General features: G+C 41.3%; 2 protein-coding genes across 5 annotated transcripts; both read left to right on the top strand.

The window, feature by feature from the left end:
• The first annotated feature begins 1,330 nt into the window (after positions 1–1,330).
• LOC100827102 (DNA mismatch repair protein MLH3) lies at positions 1,331–11,287 on the top strand. Of its 4 annotated transcripts, none has more exons than XM_014901780.2 (25): positions 1,332–1,772; positions 2,123–2,257; positions 2,470–2,521; positions 2,606–2,653; positions 3,494–3,651; positions 3,751–3,808; positions 3,995–4,052; positions 4,163–4,255; positions 4,338–4,503; positions 4,587–4,602; positions 4,700–4,923; positions 5,144–5,222; positions 5,848–5,886; positions 5,975–7,456; positions 7,537–7,630; positions 7,713–7,815; positions 7,921–8,121; positions 8,513–8,557; positions 8,640–8,693; positions 8,800–8,906; positions 9,316–9,364; positions 9,981–10,040; positions 10,373–10,445; positions 10,578–10,663; positions 10,761–11,287. In XM_014901780.2, the coding sequence occupies exons 2-25, from the start codon at positions 2,126–2,128 to the stop codon at positions 10,953–10,955; spliced, it is 3,672 nt and encodes a 1,223-aa protein (XP_014757266.1). In that variant the 5' UTR covers positions 1,332–1,772; positions 2,123–2,125; the 3' UTR covers positions 10,956–11,287. The 4 variants fall into 4 exon arrangements, 3 of the variants coding, with proteins under 3 accessions (XP_014757266.1, XP_010238476.1, XP_014757265.1); XM_010240174.3 differs by having other exon boundaries at positions 1,332–1,799; XM_014901779.2 differs by having other exon boundaries at positions 1,332–1,807.
• Positions 11,288–11,797: 510 nt separating this feature from the next.
• LOC100829852 (Fanconi anemia group J protein homolog) lies at positions 11,798–20,992 on the top strand. The gene is made up of 28 exons (XM_010240173.3): positions 11,798–12,228; positions 12,341–12,395; positions 12,469–12,544; positions 12,766–12,830; positions 12,915–12,959; positions 13,066–13,166; positions 13,279–13,420; positions 13,623–13,684; positions 13,773–13,852; positions 13,963–14,033; positions 14,836–14,923; positions 15,081–15,153; positions 15,225–15,317; positions 15,538–15,646; positions 16,078–16,171; positions 16,929–17,012; positions 17,090–17,246; positions 17,340–17,527; positions 17,617–17,661; positions 17,850–17,878; positions 17,956–18,077; positions 18,164–18,211; positions 18,332–18,456; positions 18,529–18,971; positions 19,060–19,999; positions 20,076–20,129; positions 20,253–20,375; positions 20,585–20,992. The coding sequence occupies exons 1-28, from the start codon at positions 11,850–11,852 to the stop codon at positions 20,648–20,650; spliced, it is 3,957 nt and encodes a 1,318-aa protein (XP_010238475.1). The 5' UTR covers positions 11,798–11,849; the 3' UTR covers positions 20,651–20,992.
• Positions 20,993–22,435: the final 1,443 nt, after the last annotated feature.

Here is a 22,435-nt window from a genome sequence, read left to right as displayed (position 1 = left end):
CATGGGTTCAGAACCAGCGTGCTGCTAGCCTGTAGAGGCTTGCTTGCCGCTGCTATTCATCAGTGATTCGACCCGTGGGCTGCACCGTGGAATACTTAAATCTGATGAGAGTGAGATATGAGATTTACTATGTTTCACATGTATGTAGAAATCTAAAAAGGCAGGAATGAAGAAACATAGAATTAAGATGCCGTGTCTTCTTTAATCGTGAAATGTTCATGCCTTGCTAGGAAATTGTTCAAAAGTATTTTCTAGTGGATGCGAAAGATAAGAGTTGAAGCAACCTTTTCTCGCAACACATCCCTTTATGATCCAGCAGCTAACCAAGAACACCAAATTCATACACCACATTGCTTGAGCATTTCATCGTACGCCCCCACTTCACATTGACACTAAATAGGTGCTCTTTCCATCGAAATCGTCCTCCGGCTCCGCATAATCTGCTGCATGAAATTGGTGTGCTTCTCCCGTCGTCACGACCGCCTCGCCGCCTCCCCACCGACGGGAGCTCGCACAGCTGAGGTGCACTATCGACGGCTTGCCGGGCTAGAACCCACTCAGGCGAGGAGCCGCCGTCGCAGCATTGCCCGTGTTGGCTCCCTGAAGTCTGACTAGGCCCGTCGACCTGGCCCGGCCCGACCCGACCCTTCTTCTTTTGTTCGTTCGATCGCCCTCGCCTGCCCCCTTTCTGTTCGCTGGGTGTCTCTTGCGGCATGGTGGCAACGGTGCCTCACGATTGATGCGATCGTTGAGCGGCGATCTCCGGCGCAAGGCTTGCCCTTTCTCGGTGCGTGGGCTTCAGGCGACTGTTGCGACGAGGGTTTCGTTTGGGGTCATTTGCGGTGAAGTCAGAGTTGCTAGCTTGAGGAGTGATGTGTGATGACGATGACGCCAGCGAAAAAAGTCAACGACGATCTTCTCCTCGATAGCACGTGTGGAGTGCGTTTGGTAGCCAGATGGGCTTGTGGTGTTTTTAGGGCTGTCATGCACGATGGCTCTTAGAAGTGTTGTAACGGTTTTTGTTCGGTTTTTCGTTAATTAACCGGACAACAAATTTCTTCTTAATTAATGAGACGAGGCAAACTTTGCCTCCGTTTAAAAAAAATAAGGATAGAGAAGGGGATGTGTGTTTTGGTTTCACGGGCAGCATTGGCCATTTGGTGTTCAAGCTGAAGGGAATTTTCAGTTTTAGACCTGTTTTTTTTTAGGGGAGTTTTAGACCTGGTTAACCAGAGAAAACCGCGATATGATGCCTGGCCCAAAGATGCCCAAAAAAACTACTCCCGAGGCCCAAAAGAACTGCTAGTTAACAGTTGAGTACACAACATCGGCCCGCTAGCGCGTCTAAGTGCCGAGGCCTCGTCCCCGACTCCGACTCCCAACCGACCTATCGCCGCCGCCGCCAGCCGTCGGCTCCGCCGCATCCCACAGGGGACCGAGCCACCCATCCATCTAGGCCTGTACGTCTCTATCCCGCGGGCCACGGCCGGCGCCGCCGCAGCCTGCAGGGGACCGAGCCACCCAGGCCTTCACTGGTCTACCTCTACGCCTCCACCCCACGTCCTCACGGAGGCGCGGACCGACGGCGTCGACTCTCTTGTCCATTGGCAGCGTACGCGCCTCTCCTCCACGCCACTCCACGCGCCGCCGTGCCTCTTGTCAGCTCCACGCGACGCGCCGACGCACCTCTCCTCCACGCGACGCGGCCGCGCCCACCAGCTTCCCTCCACGACATCAGCTGCCGCCAGTCCGACAGACCCAACGGCCATCAGGTGCTCCATTCCCGGCCGGTGACGACAGTAAGAGGGTGTGATCCTCAAATTCGATGTTTAACCAAAAACCAAACCAATTGTCAGTTAATCTACTTTTCGGTTCCTTGGTTTCTGATACCATTTTTGGTTAGCATTTGCTAATAACCAAATTTCAAAATAAACGGAAATTTACAAACCAAGTTTCCGGTTATAACCATACCCTACTCACTCATCACTTGATCAAGCAACCTACTAGCAAGTTTTTTTTGTATATTTCTGGAAGAAATTTCTGACGTTTCCTATTTATTTTGCTTGGATATGTTTGATTCCTGAATGTTGGCTGATTTAAGCTTAACCTGTTTTTTCTCCAGAACATGTCAATGCAGACTATAAAACGCTTGCCGAAAAGTGTTCATAGCTCCTTGCGCTCAAGCATTGTTCTGTCTGACCTACTTAGGGTCGTTGAGGAGTTGATATATAATAGCATTGATGCAAATGCGAAAAAGGTATTTCCTTCACGTGTAACAATGGAAAAATAATCTACATGTACTGTCGTCAATAGGCGTGGCTTTTACATTAAAATAGAATAAATGCAAAAAATCCACAATTCCAAATGTAATGTCTATACTGGGTATTGCTTTCAAAAGGCTAAAATAATCTACATGTAGTATCTCCATGGTGATGAATTGACATTTTTATACAACTGTAATAATTTCAGATTGACATCTCACTAAATGTCAGATCATGTTATGTTAAAGTGGAAGATGATGGTATGTGCTTACCTCATGTTTTAAATTTCTTATCACTTGGATTTGTGTTTAGGAAAGGAAATGTTAGTTGTGTCTCTATTGCAGGTTGTGGTATTACTCGAGATGAATTGGTTCTGTTGGGAGAAAAATATGGTAAGTCATAAGTTCTGCTCTCCTTATTTATAAGCTTGCCTTTTCCTGCACTCAGTAGTACTGTTTGCTTCATCTTAAATTGCATTATTGCCACTCACAAAATGGACCAGACCTTGATGTTCATCTGATTTCATGGACCTGAGAATAGTATTGCTCTGATTTCATGTGATATTTGGTCTCGATGACGATGATTGATATTGAAATCAGACCATGAAATACTATTCTGACCTCAGAATAGTATTGTCCATGAAATCAGATGAAATTTAAAGAGTAATACTGGAAAGGACATCCATTCTTGTGATATTTGGCCTCGATAACGATGATTGATATTGAAAGGATATGTGTTTATTGTATCCCGTGTGTCTGATTGTTACTTGCATAAAGCCATAAACTCATGACCCATAATGATCTTGGGTCTGTTTCTAAGGATGCTTTATTTCCATTAAAAGAGCATGGAAAGTTATGAAATCATCATTAAGTTCATATAGATATCACTACGAGCCATGACATGTTAGTTGCATTAGTACCTTCTAGGTGGCGAATTTGCTATTTTGTTTATTGTGCATCTTGTTTCTTTGTTCAATACAAAATACAATTTAGTTCATGCTCTATCATCATCTTTAGGATTGAACAAATCTAGGGTTCTTTTGATTGTTAGTAAGTAGGAACCCCTCAGAATCAATGATTTCTTTGTCACTCATTGAGTGTAGGTTTACTGCTGAAATATGTGCAAGTTTTTGTAGGCTCACTGCTGAAATATGTATAAGTTTAAAAGAGTGTACTCAATGATATCCAGTGTCTTTTAACGTGCTAATGATGTATAACTCCCTTCTGCCACAGCAACATCCAAGTTCCATGATTCCATGGGTGATGGGGAATCTGCTTCTAGAAGTTTTGGATTAAATGGAGAGGCACTCGCATCACTCTCTGATATCTCTGTGGTTGAAGTCAGGACGAAATCTCGTGGGAGACCAAATTCATACTGCAAGATAATAAAGGCAACACTCACTCGCTATACCGATTTATTGCTGTGCAATGTGCATATCCTTTATCTATCCTTGTATAGCATATCTGAATGTCTTGTGGCAACTGCACAGGGATCCAAATGCTCGCATCTGGGAATAGATGACCAGAGGGAAGCTGTTGGCACAACAGGTAGTTGGGTATTTCTCCTTGAAACAAAGCAGAGCGGGTGTTATGTATGCAACACATGTTCACCAAGCAAGCGCACTAGATGTACCTGATGCATGTGAAGAATGAGATGATGGCATTGGACACTAATCATGTGTACTATATTTTTGTTTTGGAAAGCTACTTATCAGAACACTTCTATCTTTGTAGTTGTTGTTCGGGAGCTTTTTTACAACCAACCAGTCAGGAGAAAACAAATGCAATCTAGGTACATGTGATCTTTCTTTTATTATGAAGGATAAGATAGATTTCTTTTGTTTCACAGTTTTGTTCAAAAGAAGATTTGATTAATATTTTTCTCAATATTATATTTGTTAGTCATAAAAGAGAACTGCAGAATGTGAAGAAGTGTGTCCTGCGAGTTGCACTTATTCATCCACAGATTTCATTCAGACTTCTTGACATTGACAGGTAGAGGTAGTCCACTGTCCTATGCCAGGCATCTTAAATTTACTTATGTATTTGTAATCTGAATGTTTTTCTATAAATGCAGCGAAGATGAGTTGCTATGTACAGTTCCTTCATCATCCTCTTTGCCTCTTATATCAAACAGTTTTGGGAATGATGTTTCCAGTTGTCTTCATGAAATATCTACCTCAGATCAGAACTGGGCTCTTTCAGGGCACATATCTGGACCAACCGATGTCTTCTCTAATAAGGTAATGCCAGTTCTGTGTATTCCAAGCAATTGAAACAGAAATTTGACAAACCATCTAAAGCAAAGTGCACCTCTCCATTTCAGGATTTCCAGTACTTGTGTATCCTACTTGACAGTTCTTTGTTATCTACTTCTATTTAGCATTTTTCAAACTTTTTCAAATGCTTGGAGTTGGTGACATCCTTGACTTCTCAAAGATGTCAACTCAAGATTCGTCAGTAGAAGCCCAATACATAATATTCTGAATAATCTGGCAGCTACTTTCCAGTCTTCCATGATAAGGACGAATGGAGAAAACGATGTTCAGAGCCGGAAGAGGCAGAAGACTGATGTCTACCCTGCATATCTGCTAAACTTCTTCTGCCCTAGATCTAGCTACGATCTATATTATGAGCCTTCAAAAACTGTTGTGGAGTTCAAGGTGATTAGACGTATATGTATGCTTTTGAGTCCCCTTTTTTCTTTTTTCTAATAAAGCTTCATTTGCCTGGACTCATACTTAGTTTTCATTAGAAAAAGAACGAGCACTTAATAAAGGTGACTTGAGCCTTCCGGAAATAAGATGTTAATGTCTTTTTATGTTTTTCCGTTTGCAGCTATTGCGTTTTTTTATATTTCCCTCTTCTTTTCTCACTATTCAGGACTGGCAAAGTATATTGTTTATCTTTGAAGATACTATCATAAACTACTGGAAGAAGCATGTACCACAACCATCCAAAGGTAGAGACTGAGATCTTTATTTGCCTTATATTGTCTCGAAAAAGCTAAATCCTTTCTTTATTCTTATAAAGATTTTAGTTGATGGTAGTCTTTTCTCCCTCAGCAAGATTGCCACTTAGGTTGCTAAAAGATTACTCCCTCAGTCCCTTTATAGTGAGCGCGAACACATTTCAAAATTTTACTTTGACCACCAATTACACCAGTAATATGTGAGCTATGTGGCATAAAATTACACCATCGAAAACTCTTTTGAATACAAACACAATGGTATAATTTTTGTGACACATAAACTACATATTATTGGTCTAATTAGTGGTCAAAGTTGAATCTCGAAATGCGGTGCACACCCACTATAAAAGGCTGGAGGGCGTACCACAATGTTTCATCCATTCTATGTAGTAGACATATGTGTCACAATCTTCTGATTAGTTGATTTGATTGATGTGTGTTTTGAGATTTTTTTTAATAGAAACAAAAGGTTAGGGATTATGATGGCACAAGCACTTAAACCACTCATGGGACAAATAATCACTTCTGTAGGAACACACGAGCATTTATATAGTAACTGAAGAGAAGAACTGACCGGTATGAATGAATGTTTTATGTTATCCTTTCGTATTGGCAGGCAAAGCGATTGATACCTCTGTGCCTCTGAAATGTGATGGTTAGTGACTTGGTGAACATATTTCACTTCTTTGGTTCTATTTTGAATTTTTTTCGTTGTGAGCTTTGTTCATGTGTTGTCATTGCAGGGAAGTCCAATGGGAGCCTCCTAAGGCATCAGAATGTGCAGAACAAGGAAGACGATGTTGACTTACACAAACGCTCTCTGCAGAAGAGTGTGGTCAGAGAAAGCAATGTTTGTATGGATGCAGCAACAGGACCTAAAGACTCACATTCCTTTTCTTTCGATATGAAGCCATCCTCATGGCATGTCTGCTACCCTGACCAGATCATCGGTGCATCCAAACACTCTGACAATGTTGATAGTAATGATCAGATATTTGGGCATACACAAGCACGTGTTCCTGAAAGCATCAGTCATCAGTGGTTAAAGGGTGGTTCTTCCCAGTTAGAAGACTGTGATCTTTCATGTGCTAACCCAACTGTTTGGAAAAAGCGACGAGTGGAAGGTATATTCCATGGGCATGAATATTCCTGTAATTTTGTCAAGTCCAAAGATGTACAAACAATAGGCCTTTCAGCTGATGATCAAGAGTCTGAGATAATTGGTCCAGAAATTGATCTCCAAGACCCTTGCTTTGGGGTTCTCAGTACACCAAACAGAATTACCTGTGATTTTATGCAAAACGAAACCAATATAAAGGCAAACATGTCTGTCTTTGATGGGTTCTATGCTGAATTTTGTAAACTAAATGAGGATTGCCTACTCAATGACGTTACGAAGACAATAGCTGATGTTTCTTGCCCTGAAATGTCGCATTCCAGTGATGGATTCTATCATGAAGATCGTAGCACCTCTAGTGTCCTGAAAAGGTGCAGCGCAAGAAAGAAGTTAGGGAATGCAGTGGGATATGTTGAAGACCTTGAGGCTAATACAGTTGCCCATATAAACTTCCCTGAAATACAAGCAAGGTGGGGAAGTGACGACATTGATAGGTCCTCCATCGAAGATACATACTTCCATTTCTCTCATCCATTTTCATTGGCTGATACACCTCATAGTCACAGTCATGCAAGGACTGACTTGGAATTGCACGGGGAATCAAATAAGAGCTTTGCTTATTGGAGTTCTGAAAATATTGACAGTGATTTTCAATCTTCTTTGGAAAGATATATCAGTGATTCACGAAGAACAAGTGAAGGACCTAAACATTTTAATAACTTTGATGAAGAAACTCAGTCGCTTAATTACTTCAATCATGATAATTGTTTTGTCGGCCAGTTTGTTTCTGAAGATTGTCAGGTACCCTGGAAATCAAAATTTGATGCAACATTATCATACAATATTTCTCCCGAGAAAAGTACTTCTGGTTGCCAGTTGAATGTTTCTTCTCCCCAAATGGCAAAAGACAGTGCGCTTATTGAAGATCAACTGTGTCAACAAAATTTTGGATTTGGTTGGAGATCCAGGCTTTCCAAGGGTAGTAGATCTAGGAGTCATTCTGCTCCACCATTTTACAGAGGCAAACGAAAATTTCCTGGATTGAATGAGCATCTGACCAAATTGACAGCAGAACATGATAAAGCTATCCCGATTAATGACAAAGAAGGTTCTTCTGCTCATAATCTTTTCCATCCCGTTTATATTCCATTGTTGGATCTAAGTTCGTATTCTTATAATTAAATGCAGATGCCACACCTGCACCCGAGGATATCTCACAAATGAGTGCAACCCAGCCTATTCCTGAGACTAGTAGCAGTGATTTTTCTGCCCTAAATCTCAGGTATTCTGCTCTTGCCGCATCTGTTTAATGCTGCAAAAGTCTTTCTGGGCCTGTTTCTAAGCACTTCTCTCATTTGAGCCAGCTTGAAAGGAAATGTGAAAATGTGTGAAGAGACATATTCTGATGGGCTTGAAAACTCTACTGCGCAAATAACTAAATGGCGAGATGACTCGGACCAGCATACAGTTGAGCATGCATTAAAAATTTGAGATGCTCACATTCATGGACTTCACAATATGGCCTAGTTACTGTGCATGCTTTCTATGCTTACCGCTTATCTCCTTGTGTAGGCTTTGAAGTTGCCACATGTTCCTTCTGAATGCTTCAACGACGTACTTAGCATTTCTTCCGGGCCCTTAAATCTCTCTTGTAGCTCGCTAGTTCCAGAATATATTGATAAAAAGTGCTTTGAGGAGGCAAGAGTTCTGTTTCAGCTAGATAAGAAATTTATTCCTGTCATATCTGGGGAGATGCTGCTACTTGTTGATCAGGTTCGTAATTGGTTATTTGATTAATGAATTTTTAACAGTTTGTATATATATTGTTTATTTAATGTCAATCATTCATGGAATTGGAACTAATCATGTTGATTGGTGCATTTTGAGTGATCAAATCATGAAGTCCATGAACTGGATATTCTATTTCACAGTCACGGTTTTAGACTCAACCACCTATAGGAGATGTTTATCATGCTTGATCACAGTTTTTTTGGGGATATATGCCCGATACTAGAAAGTATTTGGATTATATTTTGTGTATTGGATTGTGTATCATGCATTTCTTATGTTCATGTACTTTCAAAAGTAGACAATAGATGTATGGTGATAGAAAGTCTTTTCTGAAAGGTTTTAGCTAGTGATGTCCTCTTTTACTTGTGTACAGCATGCAGCTGATGAAAGGATACGCTTGGAGGAGCTTCGTGGCAAGGTTTTTAGTGTTAAACTTACCAGGGAAGATCTCTTTAACACTGTTTTTTCATCTTACGTACTAATATCCTTTGGATTTTCAGGTTTTATCAGATGAAGACCGAGGAATCACTTACTTGGACTCAGAGGAGGATATGGTACTTCATCTTTTATAAGTTGGCATCCGAGGCATTGTCTTACTGTAAAATATGGAAACATCACTATGATTTACTGTTTGCTATTTTATTCTCCTCATGGTGTCAGGCTCTCCCTGAGACTGGATTTCAATTGTTCCAGAAGTACAGTGAGCAGATTCAGAAATGGGGCTGGATCATCAACGGTTCTAGCAGTTCTTCTCAATCATTCAAAAAGTATGTGCTTGATTATCATCTGGCCTGCTTTTTTTGGCCTGCTTAACCTTTTATGCAATTTTCATGAGGTTTTCTTGCACATGTTTCTCCTTGCGTTCATTTTAGTTATTATATTCCCTGATGTAATTAGTGTTCCCTCCCCTTTCTTATTTTTAACAATCTGAGACTTGACTTATAGTTCTGTTTAGATTTGTAATTTAGTTAGCATTGTCCGTATGCTTCAGTTGATCATAATCAGAAGGACCAAAATATGTTCATCTGATCATCTTCTTTGTACTCCCTCCGATCTATAATAAGTGTCGAGGATTTAGTACAAAGTTGGTACAAATTTGTACCAAATCCCCGACAGTTATTATGAATCGGAGGGATATATACTAACATATACCACTTACGTTTTTCTTCTTCTCAGGAACATGAACATTCTGAGGAGACAAGCCCGTCTAGTTGCTCTTACTGCTGTATGCCCCTTTTCTGTCATCAATATTTATTCAACATGTTTGTAGTATTGCTGCCCGTATATCTTTTACTTCAATCTATCCACTGGATGAGGAGGCCTATTGGTTTGTACTATTTCTGGCTACCTATTATTTCTTTGGTAAATGGTTATGCCATGAAACCCAATGTTGGTTTGATCTTTGATGTCCATAAAGTTATGCATGGATTAATTACTGTTAAAATGGAAAGAAAAGCAAAGCGCAGGTTTCTTGGAAGTTGCAAGAGAATTACAGACAAGTTTCACACATAATAAATACTATTTCCTTGTAATCTTCAGGCCATATCTTCTACGGAGTATATGATATCAATATCACCATGTCTTTTCAGAAGTAACTGCTCTTCCTGAGTTTGGTAGTTGACAATAACTTTTGTGTGTTGTGCTATTGGTAGCTCTCGAGCCTTACGTTAACACTGTGCACACTTTTATCTTAGTGCCTCTTAGAAGTGCAATTGTTGAGTTTGTCTTTAGTTTTCCATGCAATTATTTCCCCAAATGGTGTCAAAGGTATCTGGTGAAATCTTATCAGATGAAACTGCATCAAGTATTCTCGTGCACTAAACATTATCTACACTACACAGGTTCCATGTATTTTGGGCGTCGATTTAACAGGAAAAGATCTTATGGACTTTATTCAGCAGGTGATTGATCCTGCTCCACTTCCTTTTAAGTTCTTCTCGTTCATTTGAAGTCAAATTGTTTGAAGATATAATGCTTTTCATGACACACTAGTCTTACTCTTGTGTAAGAAAATGCAGCCAGGAAGATAAAGAATAACGTGTATGGAACTAGCATGAGTGAGAGCAATAAAATTGTCAACTTGTCATTCGTAATGAAATGATGGAGAATATGACTGCCTTGTCTACTTAACAATTTGCCTAGCAAAATATGCAGATGTGCAGTTGTGTTTCTGTTACAGCTACTGAGCTACTTCACTGTCCTTCTGTTCCATACCTGTTGCTATTCTCTGTAGCTCGATGAGAGTGATGGGTCATCAACTATTCCCCCAGCAGTTCTCCGTATTCTTAATTTCAAAGCTTGCAGAGGTAACCATTTCTTCCTTTCCTCTATTAAATCATAATGCGATTCTTTTTCCTCGAGCATTTTGTGCAATCTGTAAGTTCCGTTTCTGATCCAAATCAAGATGCTGATGTTCCACCTTTGGTTTACTATTGTAGGAGCAATTATGTTTGGCGATCCCTTGCTACCGTCCGAGTGCTGTCTGATCATCGAAGAACTGAAAGCAACATCTCTGTGCTTCCAGGTAACAAAATAAGACAGTAGAATCCCCACTCCTTGTTTCCGTCGCCGCTATGTGGTTTTGCAAAGTAAATGAAACGAGAACATTCCGTTTCTTGCAGTGTGCACATGGGCGTCCGACCACAGTGCCCATCGTGAACGTTGCATCCCTCCGCGACGAGCTCGCGAGGCTTGGGACGCTGAACGGGAGGAGTCAGACGGAGCCCTGGCATGGCCTGTCGCACCACGGACCCTGCCTTGAGCGCGCCCAGACTCGCCTTAAACAGCTGAGGAGGCTACGCCGTGGCGGCCTGTAGGATGTAGCCACTAGCTAGCAGGAAGATGAGGTCGAATAGCCCTACGAAATGTGATCTGTAGGAAGTGATAGACACTGTACAGTAGCCATTCGTTTTCTGATTGTCGAAAACCAATTATTTTCATGTAAATACGAACATGCGCCTTGGTTTAACCAGGTCAGCAGACTAGCAGAGGGATTAATAGAAAAAATCTAATAGCTTTGCTGGCCTATAGAAAATTTCTTCTATGGCTCTGGTGAAGCCATGCACTTTAGGCTGCATTTGGTATTGTGGCGGACTAACACAATAATGTTTTTGCTCCACCCTTTATTATTTGGTTAACCAAATTTTCATTTTTTGCGTGTTTATTTTTCCAGAGGATTATAAAATAAGTTTATCTTTTGTATTCATTTTTTTAGATGGTTTGTGTTCATGTTTTGCACCGAGGGTTGTAGCAACCGCCAACTAAGCCTTAGCAGGGATATCGGATATGTTTGGTGTTGCGGTTGATTGAAACCTTTAGGTTGACCTGATTTCATTTCATTTGACATTTTCTTCTTCTTGGCATTGCTCGAAAGCTATTTTGCTAGTGCCTATGTGAGACGACGGCACGCTTGATTTAGTTTACCTCGAAGAGTATTTTGATAAATCAGTTTAAAATTGTACGGCATAAAGCAAACGTAAAACCTCAGCCTTCCAACTCAAGATGGGCTGATGGGCCCAAACAATGGTCCGCCCAGGAAGCGGACCTCTGTCGCGAGTCGAAATATTTAGGATGGCGCGCGGCGTCCAAAATCCTCGCGCCCAAACCCCTTTCGGACTTTCCCCCCTTTCTCTCTCTCTGTCTAAAAAAAACATTTCCCTTTCTCCCCTTCACGGGCAAAACCACAAACACGAGTCGTGCGCCCGCTACCAATGGGAGCCGACGCGATGGCCGCCGCCGCCGACGACTTCGCCACCCCGGCGCCCTCGCCCGCACCCGCGCGTCTCGGAGGCGGCGTGTACCAGGTCGGTGGCGTGCCGGTGGAGTTCCCCTACAAGCCGTACGGGACGCAGCTGGCCTTCATGGGCCGGGTTATCGCTACGCTGGACCGCGCCCGGCGGCAGGGCCGCTCGCACGCGCTCCTCGAGTCGCCCACCGGCACCGGAAAGTCGCTCTCCCTCCTCTGCTCTGCGCTCGCTTGGCAGCGCCACTACCCGCTCCGTGCGCCCCCGGCCCCGCCCGCTGCCGACCCCTTCCTCCACGGCGGCGGATTCGTCCCCGACGACACCCAGCAGCAGCAGGCGACTCCGGGTACGCTACGCTCGCACCTTCCCCCTTTCTTTCTCTTGCCATCAATTCTTGGATCAAGAACGATCTGCTCTTCTTTATCGCTCATTTCCCAGTTGCCATTCTTGATGTTTAGGCGTCCCAGAAAAGGCGGCCAAGAAGAAGAATGCTCCGACCATCTATTACGCGACGTAAGATTTGTGCTCCTCTGACTTGAGCCGTTGAGAATCTTGATTGATTTCTTGGTCGGTTGCTTTTCTGCAGGAGGACGCACTCGCAGATCACCCAGGTGGTCCGGGAGCTCCGCAAGACATCGTACCGAGTGCGCATGGCCGTCTTGGTAACTAGTGTTTCCATCTCAGTATACTTCTTGCCATCTTTAAAAGAACTACATTATCCAACCAAAGTTAAGTAGCAGTGGCACAAATGACGCCAAGACAGCTATTCAATCATCATGCATCACTGGTTGTTGTTGTAGTTCCACTCCTAGGGTCAACTTGTTCTCACATTCTGAAGTTAAACTGCATTTTGTTTGACAAGTACAGTAATCATGCAATGCAGGCTTCGAGGAAGCACTATTGTGTCAATAAGAATGTATGCATGAGTGACAACATTGATGAGCAATGGTAACATATAAGAGACATTACTTTTCCAATCTTTTGCATTATTCATTTTCTAATCATTTAATGAATCGTGCTATCCTTCATCAGCAAGTTGCTCTTGGATGACAAGGTTCAAGGATGCCCAGAATTCAAGTGAGATTTTCTAGTTTCTTTCATGGCAAAACGTATTTAACCTGGAGAACCTCTCCGCCCCCTTCCCCACACAGACAGTAACGCAATGAGAAAACTGTATTGGCAGGAATGCACAGAAACTAAGTCGTCATCCATCCCTTCAGAAGGGTGGCTGCTACGAAGTTCACGATATTGAGGATCTTCTTAGAGTTGGACGACAAGTCAAGGGTCTGTTCATCTCTTTGGTTAAAAGGATTTAATTCTGAATCCTGAGGAGTGCATGATGTCACCGCTGAATGTTTGACATCTGTTCAACTACCCCCTTTTTTGCTATCTGCAGGGTGTCCATATTTTGCTGCACAAACCATGGCAGAAACAGCTCAACTGGTTTTCTGTCCATACAACTACCTAATTAGTCCAATTGTCAGAAGAGCAATGGACATTGATATCAGTGGCTCAATTGTTATTCTTGATGAAGCACAGTAAGTCCAGACTTGTGTTTCTTTTTCAGTCAATCATTTCCTTCTTGACATGATTGATGTACTTCCATGGTTTCCTTTGTTAAACTAGTTTCTTGTGGTACCTTTTCAACCAATTATCAAATCTGATATTTTCTCTTTAGAGCAGTTGTAGTAACAAAGCGGTGAATTCCAGCCTGTGTTTATTCAAATACTTGTCTTGCAGCAACATAGAAGATATAGCACGTGATGCTGGAAGTGTTGATGTTGATGAAGAATCACTTACCAGTAAGGCAATCGTCACTGTTCCATTAGAGCTTAACGCATTGTTCTGTTAAATTGTGCTGAGCTAAATTTATTTATTTCTGTGGTCAAGCTTTGGCGGGAGAACTAGCAAACTTGGCCACTAACGAGGCTGTTGCAAAGATATACCAACCCTTGCATGAGGTCATTGAGGTACTTTAATGAGAAGAGTTTGTAATCCTACTGTTCCTCCTTAATAAGGGAAGAATACACATTTGGTAGCAATATTGGTCTCAGGGATTAAGCTGTTAGTAATTATGCAGGGGCTTATCAATTGGATTACTGATCAGGTGGGCAATCTACGAGATAACGAGTTTGAACATCCTGCTTCATTGTATGTACTATGGAATCCTGTATTGTTTCTTACCTGTTTTTATCTTTATCTACCTAGTTTTTGCCATCTCATCTTCGTACCCCTGAAAGATCTGCATAGCTCATTGAAATATGAGCGGTTTTATGGGGAGAAGTATCATGAGGTACTGGTACCACAATTTATTAGGGGGGAGATTGGCATCGTGATTCTTTTTATTTTCTCTGAATCGGCCCCAGCTTTAGCATCCCCAAATTGAATAAGTTGCAAATAATCCCACTGTCATTGTTATAATCTTTCTCCTCTCCATCTCCATGTTCAAACCAAACTTTTTTTTCTCGAACACGCCAAGCAGTGTCATTTAGGATTTCTGTATATCATGTTTCAGTCATTTAGGAATAAATATGCACCAGTAAGCTACCCATACTCTGAAATTTGTGTACCATGTTTCAGTGTTAGTACAAATAATACGTACTTCATGTGCACGTGGAATAACATTACGTACTACTGCATCTCAGACATTTGTTGCCTGTCATTAGACTGTGTAGAATGTTTTCAAGGACCACAGAATCTCTTATGAAATATATAACGTAAGGTTGCATAAAATTGTGCAGTACATGTCTATTTCTATTTATTTTCAGTGCATTGACCTGCTACCTTGTGCGAGTATTTTTAAATATATTATTCCCTCCGATCCATAATAAGATTGAGTTCCATGTTGAACTTCCAGTTGTAAAATTCACCAGAATAACTACATGCTTGCAACAAAGCATGAGAATAAACATTTGTCTTGCATTCAGTTTATTTAACCTTTTGTAATCCTCAGTTGGACTGGTGAAAATGCTATGAAGGAACTCCAGAAGGCCGGTATTACTCCTGCATACTTCCCAATATTGCAAGAGTGTGCGACGAAGGTGCTTCTTTCTTCAAGTTTTACTAGGCAGTTACGCTAGAGTATATCACCTAGTTAATGTAGCTGTGTAACAGTTTGTCTGTAATCTTTCTCTTCTTTGGCCTGTGACTGACAAAATTATCCACTTAGACCTTGATTCTATCACCTTCTTGTATTAGGCAGTTAAGGCTGCTTCGGATACCGAGTCAGATGGAGAATACTTAACTGGTCGTGGTGTTATGACACTGGACAGTAAGCCACACATTTTCCCCTTTAATCCCCAGCATATGTAATAACCTAATGACACTGCACAATTTTTGCAGGTCTATTCTCCTCATTGAGCCATTTTTTTGCTGGGAATGGGTGCCATTTTTATGATTACCAACTTGCTTTCCAGCATTTTGTTCAAAGAGAAGGTAGTAATGCTTACTCCCTAAAACGTTTTCTTGATGTCATTGAAGTCAATTGGCTCTTGCACAGTATACATAAGATTAAGATGTTCTTCAAATTACGAATCCGGTTGCTTGATTAACTATAAAGTCGTGGATACTGGATAGTCTGATCCAATCCTTTTCCCTTTTTCCAACATGTAACATGTAGTTTGATTGCATAACTTTTGAATCACACCATTTGCAGGCAGTTCTGTCATAGGATCGAGATCTGTGATGAGTTTGTGGTGCCTCAGTCCTGCTGTTGTTTTTCAAGGCATTTCAGATCTAACCCTTTCAGTAATTTTGACATCTGGGTAAGTTTCCAAGTTCATACTTCCCCTCGAAATTTTAGGAAAGTGGTTTTATTTACTGTAACAGCATATCGCTTTGATGATCCACATATGACATCTGATAAGATGGAATGTATTAATTTGAAAAAAAAAAGAACATAGAAGAGAAACTAAGTATATGTAGAAGAGTGACTTCATGGAAATAGTGAATATATTTTAGATTTGTGCCAACTGGAATTTCGCTGAGGACAGGGTTTTCAGCCTTATAGACATGCTCTATTTAACAGGGTTTTCATCACCTTGTAGGCACATGACCAACTGTCGCATAATTGTTCCAAGCTAAAATAATTAGGTTATCCACTTCTGAAGTTTTCTAAAATAGCCCATCAAAGTTTCTCTAGAATAACAGATTAACAGATAATATACAGTTCTCTCTTAACTTTGTATCTCTGCAGCACACTCTCTCCAATGGGCTCCTTTGCATCTGAACTCGGTGTCCAGTTTGACGCTTGCATGGAAGCTCCTCACGTAATTGATGCTGATTCTCAGGTGTGTGTTTTGCAAGTCGGCTGTGCTAAAAAGTACTGCATAGCCAAATGGTGATGGATTTTTACCAACTATTGGGTATGAAGTTGAGTAAAGTGTAACCATTTCTAGTCTCTCCTATCCCTACTTTAAGACTAATTTTGTTCCACATAACGTAAGCTGATAAAAATGTGGAATGTGGTTCCCTTTTCCTGCAAATAGATTTTCGGTCGTAATAGTAGAACAGAAAATTCTAGTTCAAATTGTTACCATAGATTCCCAAGCTTTGTCTGATAGAGACTGGCAATGGATTGTTTTACTTTGATACATATTGGTAATCCTTAAAAAGTGTGCATACTGATAAATGGCAAGACAATATGTGATTAAAAAGAGTTGACCGATTCAAACTATTTGAAAGCTAAGCACTTTTTTTAGTTAACTGATATGGCTTGAACTTACTGTGCATTCCTCAGCCTCTTATCCAACCTATTTGAATTCTAGTTAAGCTAGTCCTGTCAGGTGTCCAGCTTTTTGTTAATCCTATAGTGTATATAAAGTTTTTGAACTGATTTTCATTTCTCACTACTTGAAATACAGCTGCCCTGCTATCCATCCAGACAGCATACAAAAGCTTTGGCCTGATGAGCTCTAAGCCTCTGACCTTAATTAAATTATGACCTGGATATGATATGGAGCTTGCATGCATAGAAATATCACCAAATTATGCCAAATAACCACTTTGTTTGCAGTTTTTCTCAGCCTATGTGGCACTCTGATGCAGGTTTTTGCAAGTGTAATATCATCTGGGCCAACAAAATATCCGTTGAATGCCAGCTATAAAACTGCAGATGTGTATTCTTTCCAGGTAACTTGTCATTATTTTGTTGTCATATTCTGACATAAATAATTTTCTCCAAAAATAAAATGTTCTCATTTTTATAGGACGAGCTTGGAGCTTCAATAGAAGAAATATGCAGAATAGTTCCAGGTGGCGCTCTAGTGTTTTTTCCTAGCTATAAGTTGCTGGATAAAATGAAAGTTCGTTGGGCTCAGACAGGCCAATGGGCACGATTGCATGCTAATAAGCCCGTGTTTGTTGGTAAGTTTATCATTGCTTCGGAATTCTAAAAGGCCCACTGTTTAAATTTTCAATTTCCTGCAGGTTTCTTATTTAAGATATTTTTTGTCTCAGAGCCCAGAGGAAGTACCGAGGAACTTGAGCCCATCCTGAAAGGATACTATGATGCAATCCTTGGCAAGGCTCCCCTCAAGAAAGGCAGAGGTGGTGCAAAACAAATCGTGAAGAATCGAGTGAGAAAGAATTCATCACAGGAATCTGCTAAAGGAGGAGCTGCTTTTCTTGCAGTTTGTCGTGGGAAGGTGCTAATTCTATACATTTATTCTGGTGTTGTGTGCATATACTAGCTGTCATTAGCTTATGCTTTGCAGTTGCTGATTTTTTGTTTCAGGTATCTGAAGGAATTGACTTCTCTGATGACAACGCTAGAGTTGTTGTATCCTTACTTTTCTCCTTATCATTGCATGCTGTTATGACATAGACAATTTATTGCCAAACTTTTGCCCTAGTAACCTGTAGCATGATTGGTATTAGTGTTTATTCACTACACATCTACACCTATTCTATTAGAACATGAGAGTTAATGATTTTGATACGCATCAGTTTCCTTGACCAAGATTTAAGGTCATTGTTGGCATTCCATTTCCAAATATGTAAGTACCCTTTTTCTTCTAGACATAAGTCCAATTTCTTTTGCCATGTTTATTCTGATGTTTTATTCATGAATCAGAAATGATGTCCAAGTAAAGCTGAAAAAAAGATATAATGATTCCTACAAATCATCAAAGCATCTGTTAAGTGGGAGTGACTGGTACTGTCATCAAGCATTTCGTGCTCTGAATCAAGCTGCTGGTATGATACTTTAGCTGTTGATTTACTTGTAGATCATTTGTTGTGATTAAGGTTGAAAATGGCTAATTACTATTGTCGTTTTCTAGGTCGATGTATTCGGCATAAGCTTGACTACGGAGGCATAATTTTGATTGGTATGATTAGCCAGAAAGTTGGTCCTTGTAGTTTTCATATTTGTGTGATGTGTATTCTAATGGATGCAATAAGCTGTTCTTGATATAGGATTACTTATAACCACTATGTTATTTGTACAGATGAGCGGTATCAGGAAGAGAGAAACCTTGTACACATTTCAAAATGGCTTAAGAACTCGATTAAGCATTATGGTAGCTTCCAGGATACGATGGATGGATTGGAGAAGTTTTTTCAAAAGGCTGAGGTACTGATATTATTATGCATTTGATTTTCTGAATGTGGATGGACTATCTGATATAAATGATGGTCTCTTCAGGAGCATATAAAGATAAGAGGTCGAGAGATGTCCCCTAATGTCAAGTTGGAGGCTGATATACTTCCAAAGCACGACGATAAAAGAAAACTGCCTTGGCCAGAACCAAATTTCTTAAACCAATCAATACTGCAAAGTAATCAGAAGGTAAAGACTGAACGTGGAAGTTTGAAGGTTCCAAAAATAGATGGTTTGGCAGGAGTATACCATAATAAAATTGGTATGTCTTATGCGTCACCATCATCAGAAGCATGGGAGATCTCTTCTAAATCTTCTGATCTAGCAAAGAAGTTAAGCTCTCCCATACCCAGAAGTCTTTCAACAGCATGCCAACTCCCTCCCTCTTACAAAATTCAGTATAACTTGGAAGGTGAAGCAGACATTGGGGGGGATTATGAAGTCAATACAGATGTTATTGACTTGGAGAAGTTTGATTCTAAGTCTTGGTAATCTATCTGCATTCAGGCATGTTTGTTCTTGAGTATTCTAATGTAATTCAGTTTCCATTTTATTTAGCCTTGCTATTGTTTGCAGGTGCTCAACATTAACTATCTTTAATCCATCAGAACACAGGTTGCAACAGCCTGCTCTTGTGGAAGAAACTTTTACAGAGGCTCCTGTTGCTAGTCCCAGCAATCATTCTGAGGTAAATATCTCAGCAGTGATGAACAATGATGAAGATCAGGCTGTAAATGTAAATGTGTCCACTTCGCTAACAACAGCAAACAGAAACCATTCTTGTGTGTCCACATCAGTGGGTACTCCTGAAAGAACTTCTAATAGAGATTATCCTTTGGAGCATGAATATTCTTCAGTGAACAGAAGCGTAAACTCACAGTACCAGAAAAAGAGAAGGTTCAGCCCTCCAATAAGCTATTGCATGGACACAGAGCATTCCAATCCTTCAACGAAATCTTTCGGCGATTCTGATTGTGCTGGCATCACAGTGCCTGAAGATCTGAAGAGAACTGGTGGCCTATGTTGTAAAAGTATGAACATGTCCAGATGTGAAAATTTTAAGCTTGAAAGATGCCACAAGCCAGTTGAGTTTTCACCAAAAGAATCCGCACGGAACAAGCTTCTTATTTATTGCAGCAGATGTAAAACACCACTCGGATTACAGAAGGATGGCTTTCTTGTTTCATGCTCATTGTCATCACCCTCGAATTTTTACTTGACATATCTTTTGAGACATGGACTATCAAGTGTTGGCTTCGCACAAGATGATCTTATGGCATCGCCACCAGCTATGGTAAATGTTATTGTGTGTGACGCATCCTCACTCAACCAAGAGACCCTTACCAAATTCCGTGGCCAAGGTTCTGCTCACCATTCTGGCGTTTGGTCTGAGAAGGATGGATGTGTGTACAAGCCAGTAACATGCCCTTTCTGCCCTTGTGAAAATGCTTGTGCCATGCCACTCGGAGTGCGAGTTCTTGCAACCGATGCTTCAAATCTACATTCATTGGACAGGGTAATTTGCACATTTTGATGCATCTTGTGATTTAGTACTATTCCCACATCAATCTAACTGTCCTCTTCAAACGAAGGTGCTCTTGTTCGCTGATCGTTTGGATATCAAGCATGAATCATCGAATGAACAGGTATGTAGCTTCCCTTTCCAGACCTGTATCCCTCAGTCATATGCCTATATCACTGACATCCTAGGCTAATGAAGTATATATAGAAAACTAACAAATTAATATGTTATCCATTTTCATGTCAAGGTTACAAGTAATCAGAAAGGTGCTGGTAACCCCATGCCACCCCCACCGGTGATCGATCTGGAGACTTTTGCATATAAACCACTGAAGAAGGATCCTGTGCCACTGAACACGAGGAGGTCTAAGGTCACTCACTAGTTGCCGTGTCTATTGCATTTTGCTTATACTCATTTTCCCCAGTATTCCAAATGTAGTCATGTTCAGCATAGTTTTCATCTTGCTTCTGTGTAGTACAAAAAGTTATCAACTCCCTGAAGTTGGTTCATTGGTAGCCGAATAATCGTACTCATAGATACAATTTCCAACTTATATTTTTTGGGGCCTTATGTGAGCAGCTTAGGTTACCTAGCACGAACAAACCCACAAGACCAGAAGAGGTGCATAACTTGGAGGATTCATAGGATGGAATTTGGCTCCTGCTCTTTGCTCTGAACTCTGAAGCACTGGGAAGGCCTGTTCCGTAGCAGTAGCACCGACACATCGCATGCCAAAAGGAGATGCTAACTCACTGAGGGCTAGCCGAGTTGGAGTGAGATGAGAATTTTGACGGGAGTCAGATGCATGATGTAAATAAATAAAAAAGACAGCTACAGGACAATGGCTAATTTGCCTTGTGTCGTGTGTGTTGGAGCTGTAAATCTTAGGAAGGGGAACTAAACTTGTAACGCTTGCATTCTGCCAGTGCAAAGATGCTCAATTCAATTCTTATTGGTGTTCTTGTAAAAAAAATGATACGTACACAATTTTTTTTCCTATCTATTAAGGATGGATATCCTCCCTTTTTCTCAATGGAGATTGATAGTTTTGATGTGTATGACCCCTGATGAATGCTCAAAACTGAGTTGCAGGCAGCATCATCACTCACCGCCTCCATGGCCTGCTTTGCCGCCTCACTAGGTAGTACCAGTAGCAGCGAAGAGGCGAGCTCAATGATGGCCGTGGCGGATACGTCGAGGTTGAAATCACAACAACTTCAACAGTTTTGATATTAAAAAACCGAAAGCTACAAGAGTTAATACTTTTTTGAGGGAAGCTACAAGAGTTGGAGTACTAGTTGAAAGTGGAAGGTACACTTTTGTGCTGTCAAAAGAAAAGAAAAGAAAAGAAAAAGAACTGTGGAAAAACAAAGGTAAACTTTTGTGTTTTCAGTTTGGGTCTTTTCGAAGAGGGAGTTTGGCTGAGCCGAAGTCTTATGTGATCCCAGACGGCGAGCCAGGCCGCAAAAAAGGAGACGGTCGCAGCCTGCCAGCACACTATCTGGAACCATTTGGGCAGCGAATTTCGGTGGAATAAAAGGCCGGAGATCATAAGCACGGCACCCGCTGAGAGCATGACAGGAAGATGTTGAACTCCTCCACACGCTCGGCCTGAATTTCGGTGGAAGAAAAAATTTAGAATAGGATGCCCCCGAGCAAAGTCACCGTGCCGTGCGCTTGAGAGGCCGCCATGGCGCCATCGTCCGCTGCCCGCGAAGCGTGGGTCACTGCCGTCTGCCGCTGCTCGCGAAGCCTCCCCCGTCGCGAGCCGTCCCCCGTCGCGAGCCATCCCCCGCCGCGCCGTCAGTTGGAGAGTTCTTGTTAAAATTGCTCTAGATGTTGCCCATGGGCTTCAGCGCTTGCATTTCTTCCTGAGGAAATCCGTCCTCCTATAATTCAGCGGGACATAAAGGGAAGCAATATTCTTTTCGACAAGGATCCCACCTCTAGAATGATTTTTGGTTAGCAAGGCTCCTTCCTCCAAATGCAACTCATGTGACTATGTGAGCACCCGTGTTGCAGGAACAATCTAAGTATATAGCCTTGTATATGAGTTTGTTTGGGACATGGAACATAGTTCATTCCCATCTCTCAATGCCTTCGTTTCTTCTATCAGAGGATACCAGGCTCCTCCCTGAATATGCAGTCAGAGGACAAGTGACAAAGAAGTCAAATATTTATAGTTTCGCTATTTTGCTCTTGGAAATTGTTAGTGGCAGATGTAACCACAGTAATGAATTGCCTCATGAATATCAATTTCTGCTTGAGATGGTAAGCTCTACCTAAACTTGTGCTTCAGTTTGACTTTTTCAGATGTGATTCACATTACCTGACAAGAACTTGTGCTACCTGCTGTGCTGATTATTCGATATGCCAGTAATTATGGGGAAATGTCCTCTTGCACCTGGGTGCGATCGCACCCTGAATCTG

This window comes from Brachypodium distachyon, chromosome 4 (assembly GCF_000005505.3).
Source record: "Brachypodium distachyon strain Bd21 chromosome 4, Brachypodium_distachyon_v3.0, whole genome shotgun sequence".
NCBI lineage: Eukaryota > Viridiplantae > Streptophyta > Magnoliopsida > Poales > Poaceae > Brachypodium > Brachypodium distachyon.
The sequence above is the reverse complement of the archived record's forward strand: the minus strand, read 5'-3'. Positions and strand labels throughout refer to the sequence as shown.